The sequence below is a fragment of the Marmota monax genome, unplaced genomic scaffold (assembly GCF_021218885.2).
Source record: "Marmota monax isolate L192 unplaced genomic scaffold, Marmota_monax_Labrador192_F-V1.1 WCK01_AAM20220418_F8-fsc00079, whole genome shotgun sequence".
Taxonomy (NCBI): domain Eukaryota; kingdom Metazoa; phylum Chordata; class Mammalia; order Rodentia; family Sciuridae; genus Marmota; species Marmota monax.
Window position 1 is genome coordinate 8,469,384 of NW_026694099.1, and position 18,718 is coordinate 8,488,101.

At 31.4% G+C, this 18,718-nt stretch overlaps 1 protein-coding gene across 6 annotated transcripts in view; it reads right to left on the reverse strand.

The window, feature by feature from the left end:
• Window positions 1-18,718, reverse strand: part of Strn3 (striatin 3) — a 90,835-nt gene that overhangs the window by 21,195 nt on the left and 50,922 nt on the right. The window contains exons 6-9 of one of the 6 annotated variants that reach the window (XM_046465317.2): window positions 18,420-18,549; window positions 16,752-16,893; window positions 11,541-11,651; window positions 1,963-2,103 (exon numbers count right to left, since the gene is read on the reverse strand). In XM_046465317.2, the coding sequence (XP_046321273.1) occupies window positions 1,963-2,103; window positions 11,541-11,651; window positions 16,752-16,893; window positions 18,420-18,549 (524 nt within the window). Of the gene's footprint in view, window positions 1-1,962; window positions 2,104-8,005; window positions 8,072-11,540; window positions 11,652-16,751; window positions 16,894-18,419; window positions 18,550-18,718 lie in introns of all 6 variants that reach the window. The other 5 variants (XM_058585853.1, XM_046465318.2, XM_058585854.1 and 2 more) reach the window with 5 other exon arrangements.

Consider the following 18,718-nt stretch of genomic DNA (forward strand, 5'->3'; position numbering starts at 1 on the left):
ACTATAACCAGGGAAACTCTTCCTTTCTCTTCAAATCTTATCAAATTTAAAGAACAGAGCCCCCAAAAGAATTTCCACTTATGTCAGTGGCAACATGGTATATCTTAAAGTCTTTACTAACAATAGTTTGAAAGGTTGTAACTTGTTCTTTAAAAATTGAGGTATAACAAGGAATTAAAAAAGAAAACAAGAAAGGATTTGCCACTGAAATAAGACTACAAACTCAGTTCAAAGTTAAAATCAAATGTCTCTAAATAACAAATTTTAGTAAGGTATACCTTCCCCTTGCCTTCCTCCTACCACTATGAAAGACATTACTGACTTACATTTTTCTTTAAAACACCACACACACACACACACACACACACACACACACACACACACACTACACAGAGGCAGCTCTAAATTGATTTTTATGTAGTGGTAAGTCTTGACTGGCTTTTTTATGTTAAGTCACTAGTCTGAAACATTTAAAAGGATCTATACTCCTGCTAATATGGCTTTGTCTTAACTGCACAATCTGAAGTTTAGAATGTATATTAATTATAAAAATTCTAACAAATGTACCATGCATTATTTGGTTAAAAAACAAACAAACAAACAAACAAACAAACAGGCCTGGGGCTATAGCTCAGTGGCAGAGAGCTTGCCTAGCATGCGGTGAGGCACTGGGTTCAATCCTCAGCACCACATAAAAATAAAAACAAATAAAATAAAGGCATTCTGTCTGCACATAACAGAGTTATGTGCATTTTAGAAAATGGAAGAAATTACTCCCCAAAATAAGAATAATTCAATAGTAGAAATGAGATCACAAAAATCAACAAACGATGTGACTCTGCATTCCTTTTGCTTTTATTATAATAAAATAATTGTATATTTTATATTTTATTATATATAACTATCTTAGTGACTTATTATTTTAGTGACTTATCTTTCTTCAAATTATCCCACAGATTGACATGTGATAAGTCTGGCGCGGTGGCACATGCCTGTAATCCCAATGGCTTGAGAGGCTGAGACAGGAGGATAGTGAGTTCAAAGCCAGCCTCAGCAATAGCGAGGTGCTAATAAGCAATTCAGTGAGACCCTGCCTCTAAATAAAATACAAAAATAGGATGGGAAGGTGGCTTAGTGGTTGAATGCCCAAGTTCAATCCCCCTTACCACCACCCCCCACCAAAATATGTAATAAAGGCAAGGAACAAAGGACAATATTATTTAACTTTAGTTATCACTACAGAAATCTTTTTTTTTAATTTTTTTTTTAGTTGTAGCTGGACACAATACCTTTATTTTATTTATTTATTTTTATGTGGTGCTGAGGATTGAACCCAGCGCCCCGCACGTGCCAGGCCAGTACTCTACAGCTGAGCCCACAGCCCCAGCCCCAAATACAGAAATTTTAAGAGAATAAAATGGTGCCAAGAATGTAGCTTAAAGGCAGAACAATTGACTAGTATGTGTGAGGCCCTGCGTTCGATCTCCTGCACTGAAAAAATGGGTGGGGGTGGGGGTATAAGATGTCTTCAAAATTATTATTATTATAATTTTTTAGATATAAATAATGTATATGTAAAATGCTGAGCACACTGCCTAGCAAGTAGTAGTTATTAACAATTGCTAAATTTAAAACACATGACAAAATGACTAAATAGCTTTTTCTATATGTATTATTTTAAATTTATTTTGGTAAACTGTGTAGTTTAAATTTTGTAAATTTTCCCACTACTAGATTTCTAAGTTAGATATAAGAAAGATACAACTCCATCTAACTTTAAACACAAAAACATAAAGAGTTAGAAACCATAAGTTTTAAAAATCCCCAAGACCTTGCCCAACACCTTCTCTGATATAAAAAGATTTTCAAAATTTTAAACAGTAGCAAATTTATAATATTAAGATGTGATATGGAGTTAAGGTCTTGCACAATGTAAATAAACATGGTAGCTAAATATTGTACCTTCCTCTGCTCTTGCACCTTCATGATCAGTCATTCTAGTAGAGGCTGACCTAGACTGATTAATGTTTCCTGAAGGGATGTGGGGCAGCTCATCATCTCCCAGATCAGCTATCATGTCGCAGAGTTTTGTTCTGTTGACCCCTGTAAATTAACGTCAGCAGTATAGGTTCATTTAATGGCTACCGCTTGACTTGCTAACAGAATAGGCTATTAGAAGTCCCAGTTTTTAAAATATCATGTAATTAAAGATATCTTCAATTTTCTATACCACCCCCTCAAGAACACATGAAGAGTTTAAATATTTAAGATATTCATTATTCTTTTGATATTTGTGTAATATATATATATCTCTATCTCCACTGTATACTTTAAACATATAATTGGGGGTTGGGGGTTGTTACCGAACCCAAGTTCTGTAGGCTCAGACTCAGAAGATGCCATTAAAACAAGGAAAAATTTGCTGTTTAGGTTAATGCTTACTTGTGTAAAGATTAAAACATGAACTTTTCAACTAAATTAATTAATTTAAAAAATTAAAGAAATAATCACAAATTATTTTTATGAGGGTGCAACAAACAATTAACTTTCCCTGGTGTTTCCACAGGTATTTTCCTGCCACATTAGTGTAAATTTGTCACTAACAAATTAATCCCAATTTCTCTTAAAAAAATTTTTTTTCACTTTTTCCAGATTTGAAAACACTGATTTACCTGTGAGCTCTCTGAGCTTATTGTAGTGGTACAAAACATCAGCATTTTCAGATACCATAAATTTAAGAGACTTTTTAGCTACTACCTGTATAATTCAGGCTAAAACATAAAAAAAACCCAAATCTGCTGCTGTATTGTGGAATAGTCTTTACTTTTAACTTTGAACTTCAGAATGAAATAATCATTTATTTTTAAGCATGTATTTTAAAAGAAAGTTTAGTTTTAAGAATGTCAGAATATATTTGGAAAGTCAACAAAAATACTTTAATCAATAAAAACAATTTAAATAGGCAAAACCAAGGTCAAACATATATGACCTCACATTCACTAACTAATGTCAACATTAATGGACTGAAATTAAGAGTGCTTTATGATTATTAAACTCATTGTGGCTATCTACATATTAGTAACTCTATAGGAAATATCATTTATCTATGTATTCCTAACAGAATGACAGGCAATGAGATGGTAAGACTTAATGGAAATAAGTGGAATCTGACACATTTATTAGTTCTATTTTACAACTATTCCTAACTTCTTAAAAGTATTTATACAACTCAACTTCTAGGTATGAAATATTATGTAGTCTAAATGTTCTAAAATAATTATAACTGAGAAATTTGGGTGTTACTGGAGGATTTTCCCATGGCCAGTGAAATGATAATAAACAAATTCTCTAATAAATGAAAAAAAGGTAAAGTGGATGTACAACTATCACTTAAATTCAATGTGAAAAAATAAACATGTTTCCTCACAAATATCTCCCCTTTCTAACTTACCAACTAGTATAATAATTACCACCACTAACTTAGTTCCTGTACTAAAAATTCTGCAATTGAATCTTAACAATCCTAAAATTTGTAAAATAAGTGGGGAACCAAAACTGTTTTTAAAAAAAGAATCCTTTGAAGTATTCTTCAGGCTAATCTCTTTCTACTGAGTTTAATCTAATCAGGGCTTTCATTCTTATAGATTACTACAACAAATTCTCAAAATTTCCCCCTCTATTTCTTAAGCTCCACTTGCCTTCAATCAAATTTGAATACCACAAAATTAATTTTTCCAAAATCTTCATATTTATTGTATTACCCCTTGTTCTGAAAACACAGATGATACTTCAACACTCTTTGGATCAAGGTTAACTAAAATCTTGTACTTTTCAAGGTTCATAATCTGATCTGATTTTTTTCTATCCAATCTTATCTTTTAATGATCTATAATCCACTAATTTTCCACAGTCAAAGCAATTTCTATATAGTACAATGTTCACTGAAGTTATTTCTGCCATAGTATGTCCTATCTGTTTTCACCTATTATTCACAAAGGTAAATAATTCACACATCCTCCCTCCCAATCAATCTCTCTCTCTCTCTCTCTCTCTCTCTCTCTCTCACACACACACACACACACACACACACACACACACACACACACACCTTCTAACATGCACCTTGGCCAATTCAAATCTACTCATTTCTCCAAACTAACATTTACTCTGTAAATATTTTGTTGATCTCTCTCTGCTCACTTTTATTATACTTGTATATACCTTAAAATTTGACTTACACATAATTTCATTTTATGAACACTGATATAAAAAATAAAGACTTGAGATAAGAATTTTTTTGCTATATGTGAAGTAATGATCATCTAGTACACATAGACTTGGAAATATAGAAGGGTAGGAAAGTAAAAGACAATATGAAGGTCATTGTTTCTTTCTTTCTCTCTCCCTTTCTCTCTCTCTCTCTTTCTCTCTTATTTTTGGTTTATACTATAGCTTGAACCAAAGACCCTGAATACATGCTAGACCAAGCACTGAGCTACATTCCCAGCCTTTTTTATTTTGAGACAGGGTCTCACTAAATTGCTGAGCCCTCAAAACTCAAGATCCTCCTGTATCAAGCTCACAAGTTGCTGGGATTACAGGCATGCACAACTGCATGTGGTGAAAGTCACCAGTCACTGTTCACATTCAGGATCCCAAATTATATCATTATTGTTATTTGTATATGACAGCCAAACATTCAACTGAAACTTCTCTGCTCCAATTCTAGCTTCTCAAAAGCTGTCAAAAGATGAAAGCAATTTCATAACCAGAAATCTACTATATAAACCATCTTTCAATTGCAAATTTAATGTCTTCATTTGCTTTCTAAAATTATGCAATATTTTAAATATAAATTTTAAATATAAATATTAAACAATTTCATATAAAAATCTGAAATATAATTAGCAGTAATAAGAAACTTATAATAGTATTAATGTAACAGAATGTTACACATATTAAACCAATATTTAAAGGCAAACTGGAAGACTAAGGATTAAATAAAAGCCAGTTCTCAATTGCTGCTAGAATTTATGAGAAAAATTTTTATAGCAAAAAAGACTTTGAATTACAAAAAACACAAATACATCTTAATCATGACTTCCAAGTCCTATATAAACATACATCCTTTAGATTGCAGTAAAATGAGGATACTGATTATGCTCACATGCAAGCCAAACTATACTACTGCATTATGTTAGTGTTTTTAAATTCACACAAACTTGTGACATGAAATTTATCTTCCTATATACTCTATTACCATAAGTAAAATAGTACTTGTTACAAATCTAATGTTTTCTTTCTCAAATATGTACTCTGCTTGTCAACTACCCTTATATTCTGAAGCAAAACCAATATGAAAGAGATAAGCTAAAAATAAGCTTATGCTAGATCTGTTCTAGTTTCTATCATTATAATTAAATATTTCATATGACAACTATCTTAAATAATTATGCCACCTCAATGTTAAGGAAAAATAACTTTGAGCTGCAAAATGATTTTGTGGTTTTAAAAAATGCAGTGACTGAAATCATCTTTGTAACTCTAGGCAAAAATACCTAGAATAAGATATTTCTTTGAAAAAGGGAGGGAAAGAGGGATTGGTTCATTTTACAAGTGTGAAATTAAAATCAGAAACAGAAAACAGCCATATCCCTTAGTTGAAATCCTTTGCTACGTAACAATTTTCTTTTTGTCTTTAATTTGATGCAAGAGAGAATATAGCACATTTTATGTGTTTTTGGAATTTATACTGGAGGCTGAGTATCTCTTATTGGAAATGCTTGGAACCAAGCATCAGAAGTGTTTCAGATTTCAGAGTTTTTAAAAATTTCTGAATATTTGCATTGATTTTTAACCAGTCAAGAATCCTAATCTTAAAATTCAAAATCTAAATGCTCCAAAATCCAAAACTTTGTTTCTGATTTTGGAACATTCTGGATTGCAGATTTTTGGATTAGGAATGCTCAAGCTGTATCTGCTGAAAATAAGCAGTTTTTTTTTCTTTTTAAAAATCACAAATATCATACAGCATGTGCAAGGTGCTTCTGAAAGCTACTGAAAATTACTGTTAAAAAATAAATAACTTCTTCATAAATGTATTGAAAATGCCTAGTTTGAGATACTTAGACTGCAGTTATACTTTAAAATCTGTATCTTGGATCTGGATCAGTAAATGACAATTACTACTACAAAGCTCAAAAAATGAAAACTAGAAAATGATCCAGAGAACCTCACATAGTTTATATTTAAAAGAAATATAGAAAAAGTAATGTTATTTAAATCAGAAAACGTACAGCAATCCTGTAACATCGGTAAAGAAAGAAAATAATATTCTACACACAGAAAAGATAGGAAAGTTAGTATACATGAAAATAATTAGAAAAATTAAGACAAATCCATCTATGAAGAGGCAGAAACTGCAAATACATTCTCAGAATGTGAATCCTTAAAATGGAGAAAGGCTTCAGATCTTCCGAAGAAAGAAAATGAAATAGTTTTATCTTCTTGATGAGCCTAATTTTATAGGTATAATATAGCATAGGAGTCACAATAGGATATAAAAATAATGGCACCTATCAAAGAAAAAAAAGTCATTGCAATGCACAGTTTAAACTTTTTATGTTCAAAATCAGAAACAAATACCAAAAAAAAAAAAAAAAAAATCTTTTAAAGTTTTAGCACATATTTCATTCTAAATAAAGACCCCAGATTTCAGATGCTTCACACTTACTTCAGGTGCTATACTCTATGTGATTTTTAATCACTATTAATTTACATGTCCTATAAAAATATAGCAAAAATGGAGGGGGGGAGATAGAAATAATCCAATCAGTACAAGATTTTTAACAAAACATGAAGCACTTTCCCTCACACTTCCATTCCCAAACTATAGAACATTTAGTAAAAAGTCAAAGAAAATTAGGCTTTGGGTTAGAATATTTTATCAATACGAATTTCTTGATTTTCATCATTGAATGGTGGTTGTGAAACAGAATACTTCTATGGTCAGGTAATATACCCTGAAGTATCAGGGAGAACATCTATAATTTAGTTTTCTGAACTGTTCAAAGAAAATGTAAACATTTGGGCTGGGGATGTGGCTCAAGCAGTAGCGCGCTTGGCTGGCATGCGTGCGGCCCGGGTTCGATCCTCAGCACCACAGACAGACAAAGATATTGTGTCCTCCAAATACTAAAAAATAAATATTAAAATTCTCTCTCTCTCTCTCCCTCTTTCTCACTCTCTCTCACTCTTTCTTTAAAAAAAAAAAAAAAAGAAAATGTAAACATTAGAAAGAAAAGTATAAAGCAATTGTGATAAAGTGTTAAGGGCTACAGAATTAGGGTGAAAAGTATATGGAATTTTCTGTGCTATTTTTGCAACTTTTCTTAAGTCAGATATTATATCTTAATAAAAAATTAAAAGAAAACAGAGCTTAACCTTTTGAAATCTGAAACCAAAATAACCACATTAAAATCTCTTTAATTTTATGGTCTTAACATCTCTAAAATATATCTTACTTAGTAAGAAAAAAATACTGAAGCACATCTATAAGAATGTCATTTTTAACTCTCGCCTCACAGTTAAAAATGGGTAGAATGGAGTAAACAAGCCTAAAGACAGAGAAACTTTAAGTACTTTAAAAAATCTTTCTACTTAAGAATCAAGTCTTGGATAAATCTTTACGAAGTTAAAAAAGCAAGTACTCTTGGGGCTGAGTTGTAGCTCAATGGTAGAGTGCTCGCCTAGCACGTGCGAGGCCTTGGGTTCAATCCTCAGTACCACATAAAAATAAATAAATTACACCTGCTGAATCCCTATAGTAAAGTTAGAAAATAATTGTTTTCCTTCAAAGCAGCTGGAGGAAAAAAAAATTCTCTTTACACACTTAGCACTAAGATCCAGTAGGTATAATTTATTCACATTCTGGAGCAAAGGAAAAAAGAAATCAAAAGCCTATAGTTTTGGGCTGGGGATGTGGCTCAAGCGGTAGTGCACTCGCCTGGCATGCGTGCGGCCCGGGTTCGATCCTCAGCACCACATACAAAGATGTTGTGTCCGCCGAAAACTAAAAAATAAATATTAAAAATTATCTCTCTCTCTTAAAAAAAAAAAGCCTATAGTTTTATGAATTGTCCTAATTATACAAAGCTACACCTAGGAAAATATCAGAATAAAAACAAACAAAGCCTAGACAATAAAAATGCTAAGAAAATTCATAAACTATCTTACATAAGTTATATCTTAGTATTAATATGATTATCTACCTGAATTAAGACTATTAGAAGTTTATGATCCATTTTAAAAAGTTTTCATAGTGATGCCCTGTTATCTGTGGTTCTGTTTTCTGATTTCAGTAACCTACGGCAACCAGAGCCTAAAAAGATTAAATAGAAAATTCCAGAAACAAACAATTTCTAAAGTTTTAAATTGCATACCATTCTGAGTAATAAAATATGAGTTTTGTCCTGCCCAGGATTTGCTTCTGTCCAACAAATCCATGCTTTATGCTACACATTCATTATTCAACTTAAGTAGCTTTCTTGGTTTTCAGATCAAATACCACAGTCACACAGTGCTTGTGTTTAAGTAGCTCTTGTTTTACTGAAAAAAAAAAAAAAAAAGGCCCCAAGGCAAAGGCCAACAATTCTGACACATCAAGGAAGCATACTTAAAATGAAAAGGTACAAAGTTCCTAACTAAAGGGAACAAAAAAATTATACTTGAGGTTGCTGGGTTGATGGTAAATTCTTATTAATTGCTTACTGTAACTTACTATAAATTTTATCACAGGCACATATGTATAAAAAAAAAAAACGGTATATAGGATTTGGTACCATCCACAGTTTCAGGCAACCACTGAGGATAAATTGCATTTCTTTAATTTTCATCCGCATGTCAGAGATTCAAAGTCAACACTTTCTGTATTCACGAGCCAAAGTTTTTAAATTTAAGGAATGTCAAAGTAAATGTAAAAAGTTAATGTTTATTTTTTTTTCTTAATTATTGTTTCCTGAGACATTGCCAGAAACCTCAACCTTATGTCTATTTACATAGGTAATCTTAAAGACAGTGATACTTAACATATTTTAAAATTTTAAACCACCTAAAAGATTCACAAATGGAGGCTAGGTAAAATTCACAAAATGAAATACTATATAACCACCGAAATTTTACATGATTTTAAAACACCTACGAAACAATGAGTTTAAAAAATATATAATATTCTTGGGCTGTGTTGTAGCTCAGTGGTAGAGTGCTTGCCTGGCATGTGAGGCACTGGGTTTGATTCTCAGCACTACAGGCAAATAAAAAAAATAAAGGTTCATTGACAATTAAAAAAATTTTTTCTTAATTCTTGTTGAAAATTCAAAAAGTTTAAGTTTTTACAAGATTTGTAGTAAAATATGAATAATTATGCTAAATGTTAGGCATAATATCTGGATAGTAGGACTACAGGTGATTTTTACTTTTTTCTTTATATTTCTATATATTTATTATATTGTCTAAATAACATGAATATTTTTATAATTATAGATACAAAGTTAATTTAAAAATATATAAAATCAAAATTAAAGGAGAGTGGGCCAAATAATACATATCTAGATAATAAGACACCATTGAGACATGAGAGCAATAGTCCCTAGATCCTGATTCAATCAATAGCTCCCTTTCACTCATTTCACATACTGGCTTCACCAGTATTGACAATAGGGTGGCTTAGTTAAAAAGGGGAAAAGAAAAAAGTTAAGAACATACAAGAATATTAGCTGACATAAAGCGATGTTTTCTATGAACTGTTAGCTAAATAGGCACATTTTTAATGAAGATTTAACAATTTGATTTTTATTCATCTGTTTTTAATATTTATTAAGCAGGTATTTATTTTAAAAGGGATTTTTAGAAAAATGTAAAACCTACAACTAAAAAGACAGTGAAATGACTTGCATTTCCGAACCTCAAAAAGATACACGTTTATCACACACACACAAAAAAGGGATACTTCTATTTTAAATTGGAAGCAACATTACCTAAGAATTTCTAAAGAAACCTTCAGCAGATTAACTCCATGACAACATATATAAAGCAATCTAATATTAAAATAAACACTTCATTTCTTAAAAAGAAAAATAGCCTGATGCAGTCGGGCACTCCTGTAATCCCAGCACCTCAGGAAGCTAAGGCAGAAATACTGCAAACTTGAGGCCAGCCACAGTTCCTTAGTGAGAACCTGTCTCCAAAGATAAAAGGACTGGGGATGCAGCTCTGTGGTAAAGTGCCCCTGGGTTCAATCTCCAGTATCAAAAAGAAATAAAGAAAACTAAATACTAAAGATGTAACTTCATTTTATCATTCCTAAAAGTCAACCATGCAATCATACTTTCATACTCATGCACACATTATAGGTAAATGATTTTAAATCTGAACACAGTCCTAGTTTAGTTTAGCACCAAATATTACTCCATATAATAAGCAGTTCCCAATAGTGTGAAACTTCTTGAAGAATAGTTTGCCCTTTAATTTATATGCAATAACATAAACTAGCTTACAGTTTCAAAAACTTATAAAACAGGTAAAATCCTCCAAAATCCCTCTTATTAGCTTCTACAATAAATCACTCAAAAAATGCTTTACTGAAGGAAATTTTCATTCTTTATATGTGCCATTTTGTAAACTTTTCTACATGTCACTAGAAAAAAGAATATGAAAGAATGCCTCTGTGGTTTTACCTTTATCATACATTCTTTCATAAAGCAAAAAAGATGAGACTAGGAGTCAACAGCCCCAAAATAAGTTTCAAGGGTTTCCACAGGTCTGAAGAAGGTTTTTATGTGGGTCGTTTTTCCCTACTGTGGGTGTTGTTCTTTTTTCCCAAAAAGTTTGCTTCACAAAATGAAAATGAATTAATTATACAGAGAAATAACACAACTGTATTTATACTTTTGCAGTACACTGGCTAAATACAACACATTGAAAAATATACCCTGATACCAAAAGACACCCAGCTATTTGACTAAATAAACATCACCATTACCCTTCCTAGTAGCCAAGAAAATACGAACCAGTAGAAGTTTTGTGGCTATTATTTCTGTTGGATTATTATCAGAAAGCAGAAACTTGGAAGGGGCTTTCTTGCTTATTGTATGTAAGAATTCCCAAACTAACTTGGATATGAGTTGGTTATAGCTTTAATTCCCTATGTAACAAAAATGGAGAAATTTATTTTTCCTTTTTGAATGAATATCTACTATTTTTAATTCCAATATTCCTTACCAATTTGGTAAACTTTATAAGAGCTTAAAAAAAAAAAACTAAAAAAAATTTCCTTCACTCTTGCCCACATATGTAAAAGGATTTCCTCCTTGATCAATAACATCCTAAATAATATCCATAAGTTTCAATTATACAACAGACAAAGTTTAAAGTTAGTTGCCCCCTTTATGAAACAAAACATAAAATGACATAAAAAAACAATCAAAAACTTTTATTCTCAGTATTGGTAAACAAAAATTATAATAGTCAGAATCTGCACTTACTCTTCACCCCTTTCTTCCCCTTTCGTTCCTTCTTGTACTGTTCCTTCAGTTTACTTATTAGTCCCTGGTCTACATCCCAAACCTCAGCAGTTGGGGAGAGGTCATCTTTATCTACATGCAGCATATTATTAAAAGAAAAAACATCAGCAGTTGGCAATGCAAGCTGTTGGCAGTAAATTATTATAGCTTTACATAATCATAATAAAAATGTTTAATAGCATATACTCAAAATATTTTAAAGGTGCAGTCTCAGTTTCAGTATTCACAACTCAAAACTAAATGCCCAAGTTTCTAAACATTTCTAAACATTTAATACCAATAGTGGTTCATTTTTATGTGTTACAAATTTGAAGATTATTCTTTCAATGGACTGACGTTAGAAATCTGATATTATAAAAAATAGATCACTGCATCTTTATAAAAATGTTAATAAAAATTATACAGCCAGCATTATAAAAGCAAATGAATGAATTACATGCGAAATACTCATATAAGTGCAAGCTAGAAAGGTCAGTGCCATCTCATTGATGAAAATATTCATGCACCTTCTGTCACACTGATTCTGCATGCACAGGAAAACTGTACTAATGGAGAGGCATTCTAGTCCAATATAATACATACATATAGTTCCAAAATACAATGTCTCAAATAATTCATACAAAGCATTCAGAGAATCCCACTTCTGTCCCCACCCTACCCAAATAGTTCAACATCTCATTACCTTTTTCCATTGGACTATAACTAAGATTAGCAAAAACAAAAACAAAAAACACAAAACTCAAATTCCACTGAAGAATTTTTTAGAGTTGATTTTTTTAGGGTAAGATAAAACAGTGACAAGCATGGAGAAGTGAAAACATCTTGCTATACATCTGCTAAAGATAACACTTCAGTGAATAATAACTATTTGTTTTAAGTAAATGCTGTGCCTCGAAAAAACTCACTCATAGTGAACTAGAGAAAAAACATTAAAAAGAGGCAGTATAAAAATAATTAAGTCTTTCATAATTATTTTAAGTACTGAGGGGATTCTTTTACTTAGTTTTAAAGCAGTCATATTATTGGGAAATTTAACTTATAGATTAACAATTAGGAGCTTATGAAACCCTGTTGTTAAATAAAAATTATATCAAAACACCTAGGCTAAGCCAATCAGACTGAATAATAAAATTTTAGTGAAAAAATACTTGTTAACTCAGTATATTCTAGTTCATAATCTTAGAAACTTGCAAGGCCTTCCTGATTCAACCTCTAATGTGGACAAAAAATTAAAAAAACAAAACACACACACAAACCCCCCCCCCACCTTTCCACTTATACGCTATTGTATGTAGCAAACAAGAAATTTTCATATTTGAACAGCACACAGAAATTCAAATATTTACTGTACCTTGAGTCTTTATCACTACAATTTTGAGTTATTCTCTGATGACTACACCTATAATTATAGGTGGTCAATACACAAAAAACTAAAGTCTATGCTTCAATTTGCTAACTTTACTTGAAACTAGGTTATGCAAACTGAAATTAACAGGTAGGACTGTCAAATCTGCAATCTATAATATTGTTCATAACATAGTTGTAATACTGACTTAAGAGAAAATAAAGTTTTCAAGTACTCTAATCATGAAGTTTCCTGAAAATTGTATTATGTCAGGAATCCTGTCAATTTACTGAATACACCTAGAAAAATGTGATCCAAATAACTAATCATTTTGCAGTCTTCTTAATGACGCTAACAACTACTGTCAGCTACTTCAAGCAAGACAAACTGACACATTTGAGGAAATACTTTTTATATCAGAGAGGAAAAAACCTCACTTGAATGATATAAACTTTATTTAGGAAATTAGGACAGAAAATTTTAATTAATATAGTTGAACAGTTTTCTAAAAGACCTTTGTAGAGAGATTAAAGCTGTGAATAGCTCTAACTACAGTAGCAAAAAAGAGTGGAGTGAAAAAGCAAAGAGAATGAAAAAAGGATAAGCTTAAGGAAAAAACACAAATATTACTTGCAAGATAACCTCAAATCTAGAAAACAAAGGTAAACTTAGGCAGTGCAAAGAATAGGTTGGTGAATGCATATGTGCACAAACAACATCCTAAAACTTGCCTGTAAAGTAACAGTTGATTTGATATTGCTTATAAGAATTACGTAAGAGCAAAGGGGAAGAAACAGCATAATCTTCTACATTTTAATCCTGTTTTTAAAAAATCTAGGGGGGGAAAAATACCGAGAAATGAGGTTGAATAAATTATGGGAACGGTTTTTTGTCTAAAAGAAAGCACAAACATGCACAAAAAAGTTGACTCCTAACAACTCAAAACTACAAAAACGTAATATTTCTGTTATGATATTTCTGATTACCAAAGTAGAGGAATTATACAAATCATCTAACTGTAGCATAAATTTGTAACTAACTTCATTTCGTGCAAATATTCAACACTTTACCCACAGTATTTAAAAACATAGATTCAGGTAGCAATGGTATTTTGTAGTCATATTAATTTCCAGAGATCACAGTTTCAAAGAGTAAGTTTCAAACATCCTTAAAAATATCTAGTATCTATGAGGGGGATTAAAAAAAAAAAAAAGTTGGTGTCTTAAATTTTTAATGAGAAGAACTTAAAAATTACTAACATGAATCTCAGACTACCTCATGTAAATGAAAGATAAAAAAAGAATTAAGGGCTGGGATTGTAGTTCAGGGTTAGAGGGCTTGCCTATCACACCTGAGGCACTGGGTTTGATCCTTGGCACCACACAAAAATAAGTAAAATAAAGGTATTGTGTCCATTTATAACTTAAAAAAAAAAGTTTCTTTTTAAAAGAGAGGATTAAATCTGTCTAAGTAGCAGTGATTTTATAAAAGGATTCAGAATTTATTTTTAAAAAATCTGTGTTCTTTTTTTAATGCTAAAATCTTCTTAACCCAATAATTTGAATATGAAAATCACCACCTTCCCATTTATAAATTTATTAAAATTCCTAGAAAATTAAATAAATATAAAAGGAATGTTGCATATCTATCCTCTTTGTTTCAGACAAAATTAATGACATTTGTTGAGTACAAATGATGAACTTTAAGAACATTGTATAGGTCCTTTGCTAGTTTTTCTTATGGGAAAAAAATACTTGAGCCACTTTGTACTTGAGAGTTCTTTATTTCATCAAGAACTTAAGTTCAAAGCCATCCATAGCAAGTTAGCAACGCCCTATGCAACTTAACAAGATCCCTTCTCAAAATAAAAGATTAAAAACAGGGCTGGGGCACAATGGGTAAGTGCTCCTGGGTTCACTCCCTAGTACCAAAAAAAAAACACTTAAAATGTTTTAATGTTTCAGTTCCATCTGGAAATAAGAGGCTTTATTGGTTACTTCCACTTACATGAGACATAGGTCACTCAAATGCTGATAATAAAAAGTACATAAAGTATTGAACTTTGCCTTAGAAAGTCTTTGGACAGAAGGACCATTCAGTTGTACATAACTGGGTACTTTTTAATTAAAACAATAAAACATTTAATTTAATTTCACAAAGTAAATTCCTGAAATTTTTGTTTATCTTTTTGACTAAGAGTTAAAGTTCTAGTCACTTTAGGTTCAGGCAATAGGAATGAATATCTGCCAAGATTTAGCTAAACAGATGCTTGATAAACCCTCTGTTATTTAAATAAATTACATATAAGTAGTCATATGCTAATACAAATGTTAACTGGTTCTCACTACAAAGTAGCATATAGGTATATTTTAATTTTCTTCCACACATTTATTTATGGGTTCCAAATCTTCTGAAATATACTTGCATTATAAAATACTAGGTACTTTTAAAATATTAATAATAACAAAATATTAGTACTTTTAAAATTATTAGAAAAAAAATTTCCAACATTGAATGGGATACATTCAGAAAGTAGGGGGAAAAACCAAAACAAAAAATTGGAATCTTATACTGTTTCTCCCGAGTAAGAATAAATTTCTAAAATATTGCCATTTTCAGATAATAAGTACAAAAACATACTAAGTCTAGAAAGCAACTGTGGAGTTTATGACCTTCCATTTCCATTTAGAAGAAAGATCTAAATATGAGGTTGAAATTATACCCAATGAAAAACCTTAATAAGGGCTGGGGTTGTGGCTCAGTGGCAGAACGCTTGCCTCCCACCTGTGAGGCACTGGGTTTGATCCTTAGCACCACATAAAAACAAACAAAATAAAGATTTTTTTTAAAAAAGAGAAAGATAGTTTAAAAAGAAAAAAGAGAAACCTTAATAAAAAAATTGAAATCTTTTAAGTAATCAATTTTTATATCAAGAAAGTCAATAAATATTATCTTAATAGAAGGTTTTTCTCTTTTGCTATTAGCAATCTTCAGATTCAATACACAAATGAGGAATTTTTTTAAAGCTCCAAGTTATGATTTCTATCACCAAAGTAGTTTTAAACAATTTGGTGATAACTGCTCTTGATAGTAATAAAGCAAAACTTTGATGTATTAACATAATCTTCTCCAATAAAGCTCTATAAACACTTTTGAGTTCCACCCCTACCAGACAACATGTCAATATTCAACAATGATTGAATGAACATTTTTAACAGGGAAAACACACTGGACATAATCTATTGCCTTAAAATATTTTTTAGACTTTTATTTTACTACCAAATAGAGTTTTTAGCCCTGTACAGACAGACTGTTTTCTCTTTTGGTTTTGGCTGAATTATTATTAGCATTATGTATGACTTCCAAAACTGAGGCCTTAACATTTGCACACTGACTATTACATGCGAAAAAGTTTAATGTCTTCATTAAATCTTGCTCATTGTAGAGCTGTATTCCTGCCTATCAATAAGTCAGGTAATACCCTACTTACTCAGACTTGTGTCCTCTTAAATCTAGACTAATCAAATTAAATAATGGAATGTTTAACAATGAGTAATGCTTATTAAAAAAAAAAAAACTATGAGGAAAGAGATTTCCAAATCAATAATACATTTCAACTTTAAATCAAGATAAACGTAAAATATGAAAGTTTAGTCACCAAATCTAAATAAACTGGTACAAAATACCCTGTAATTATTCAATACCACTTCTCCTTGCTCTCTGTTTACCTTCCACCATACCGTCAGATACAAAAATTCCACATAATAATAATCTATCTTTAAATGATAGAGATTTCCTCCCACCCCCATATTTCTTTATCACCTTACCCCATTCAGTGCCATCCCCTGAACTCCGTGCTTCTCCAGCTCCTTCACCATCTTCAGCAGTCACTAAAAAATCAAATTCTTTCAGTGCTTCCTCTGTATCAGGATCATCAGTTAGGTCTGCAGCTAAGCCTTCATTACCTATCTATAAACAGGATATAAACCAAGAATTATTTTTAATCCTAAATTTTAAAAGGATCTTTTAGTGTTTCATATAACCATGTTTTCACACCCATTTTTAAATTATTTTGGATCCAAATTTTTAGACTTTCTATGTAACTCATAAGTCTCAAATTATATCTTAGATAAATGGTTCAACAGTGCTATGCCAAGCCATTTGTAAGATGTGATTCAAATACTGTGATATAAAAAATGGTTAAAGTGCTATTCATCAAGAGTTAACTTCTTTAATTATAGTAGACTCTCGGTGCTCCCATTAAAGAACCATTCACTCGCATTCTGACAGCTTATCTTGAATTGAGCTCATATACTTGAATTAAATTGCATGCATGATCTATGTAGCTTAATAACTAATGTTAAGTTTATGGTATGATATTAGCATCCTACCTCCCAGAACAAAAAGAGTAGGAAAGAATAAAAAATCTCTGTGTCTCTAAAAGTATATATTATACATGTGGGATATGTAAGAATTGAAACCTGCCATTGTAGACTAGAAGCTTTTGAGAAACATTGTCATTTTTTCTATATTACTAAAAAATCCCAATGTACCACACCTAAATTTATTCACAACTTTTTTCACATCTGTGAAATACTGAACACTATTCTGGTAATTCACAAATGGATGATCTCCACTTTTGCTCCTGTAGCCAATCCCATGACCACTAAAATAAAATAAATCTATTTGTTAGGTTATGAGCAAAGTTTTATTTATCCTTATCAAAGAATAAGAATGTTGACACATATTTACAGTCCATACATTATTCCCTTACCCAGGGTGGGAATATACCCATGGCAGCTTCAGGTAATTTTATCACCTGTGTACTACACATGAAGAGAAGATTTCAGCAGTGATTTTTCAATTGTGGCCAGAGTGGCAAGGTTGTTAACATTTTTTTTTTAAAATACATGTATATTTTTTAAGCTGCTGATAGATCTTTATTATTTATTTATATGTGGCGCTGAGAATCGAACCCAGTGCTTCACACATGCCAGCAAGTGCACTACCACTGAGCCCCAGTCCCAGCCCAAGTGTACTACCACTAAGCCCCAGTCCCAGCCCATGGATGTTAACTTTAAAAGAGTTTCAAAACCACTGGACTAGGGGCTAGGGTTGTAGCTCAGTGGTAGAGCACTTGCCTCAAACATGTGAGGCACTAGGTTCAATCCTCAACACCACATAAAAATTAAAAATAAATAAAATAAAGGTATGTGTCCAACTACAACTTAAAAAAAAAAAAAAGACTAAAATACAAACCCACTAAACTAGTCCTATAAAAACAGACCTCTTCATGCCTGTTTAATGAACAATACAGCAAATGATAATTCTCATTATATAAGCATAATTCAGTAAGAATTGAAAATATATAAAACTTTGAGGTGCCATGCAATAAACAATGATCAATCATTCCCAATGGAACTTATCTAAAAAATTATTATTCAAATTACTATTCAAATACTAAAGCTAATAAGAATATAAAACTGATTTCCTACTTTGTGTTTATTCATCCGATGTTTATCTTTTCCTTCTGGGATGCCTTCAATCATGTCATTTTCCTCTTCTTCATCACTGTCATCAGCATTTTCTAAGAAATTGAATGTCTCAAGAACATCACCAGTAGGCCTGTGGGAAAGGAAAAAGATGAAACCAAAGGCATAAAGGTTGATTCCAATATTTCTTTTTGGTTCCTATTTTAAATGCCCGCTTTTTTGTTTGTTTCTTCTTTTTCTGTTTCCAGTGTTGAGAATCAAACCCAAGACCTTGTATACACTGGGCAAGCATTCTACCACTG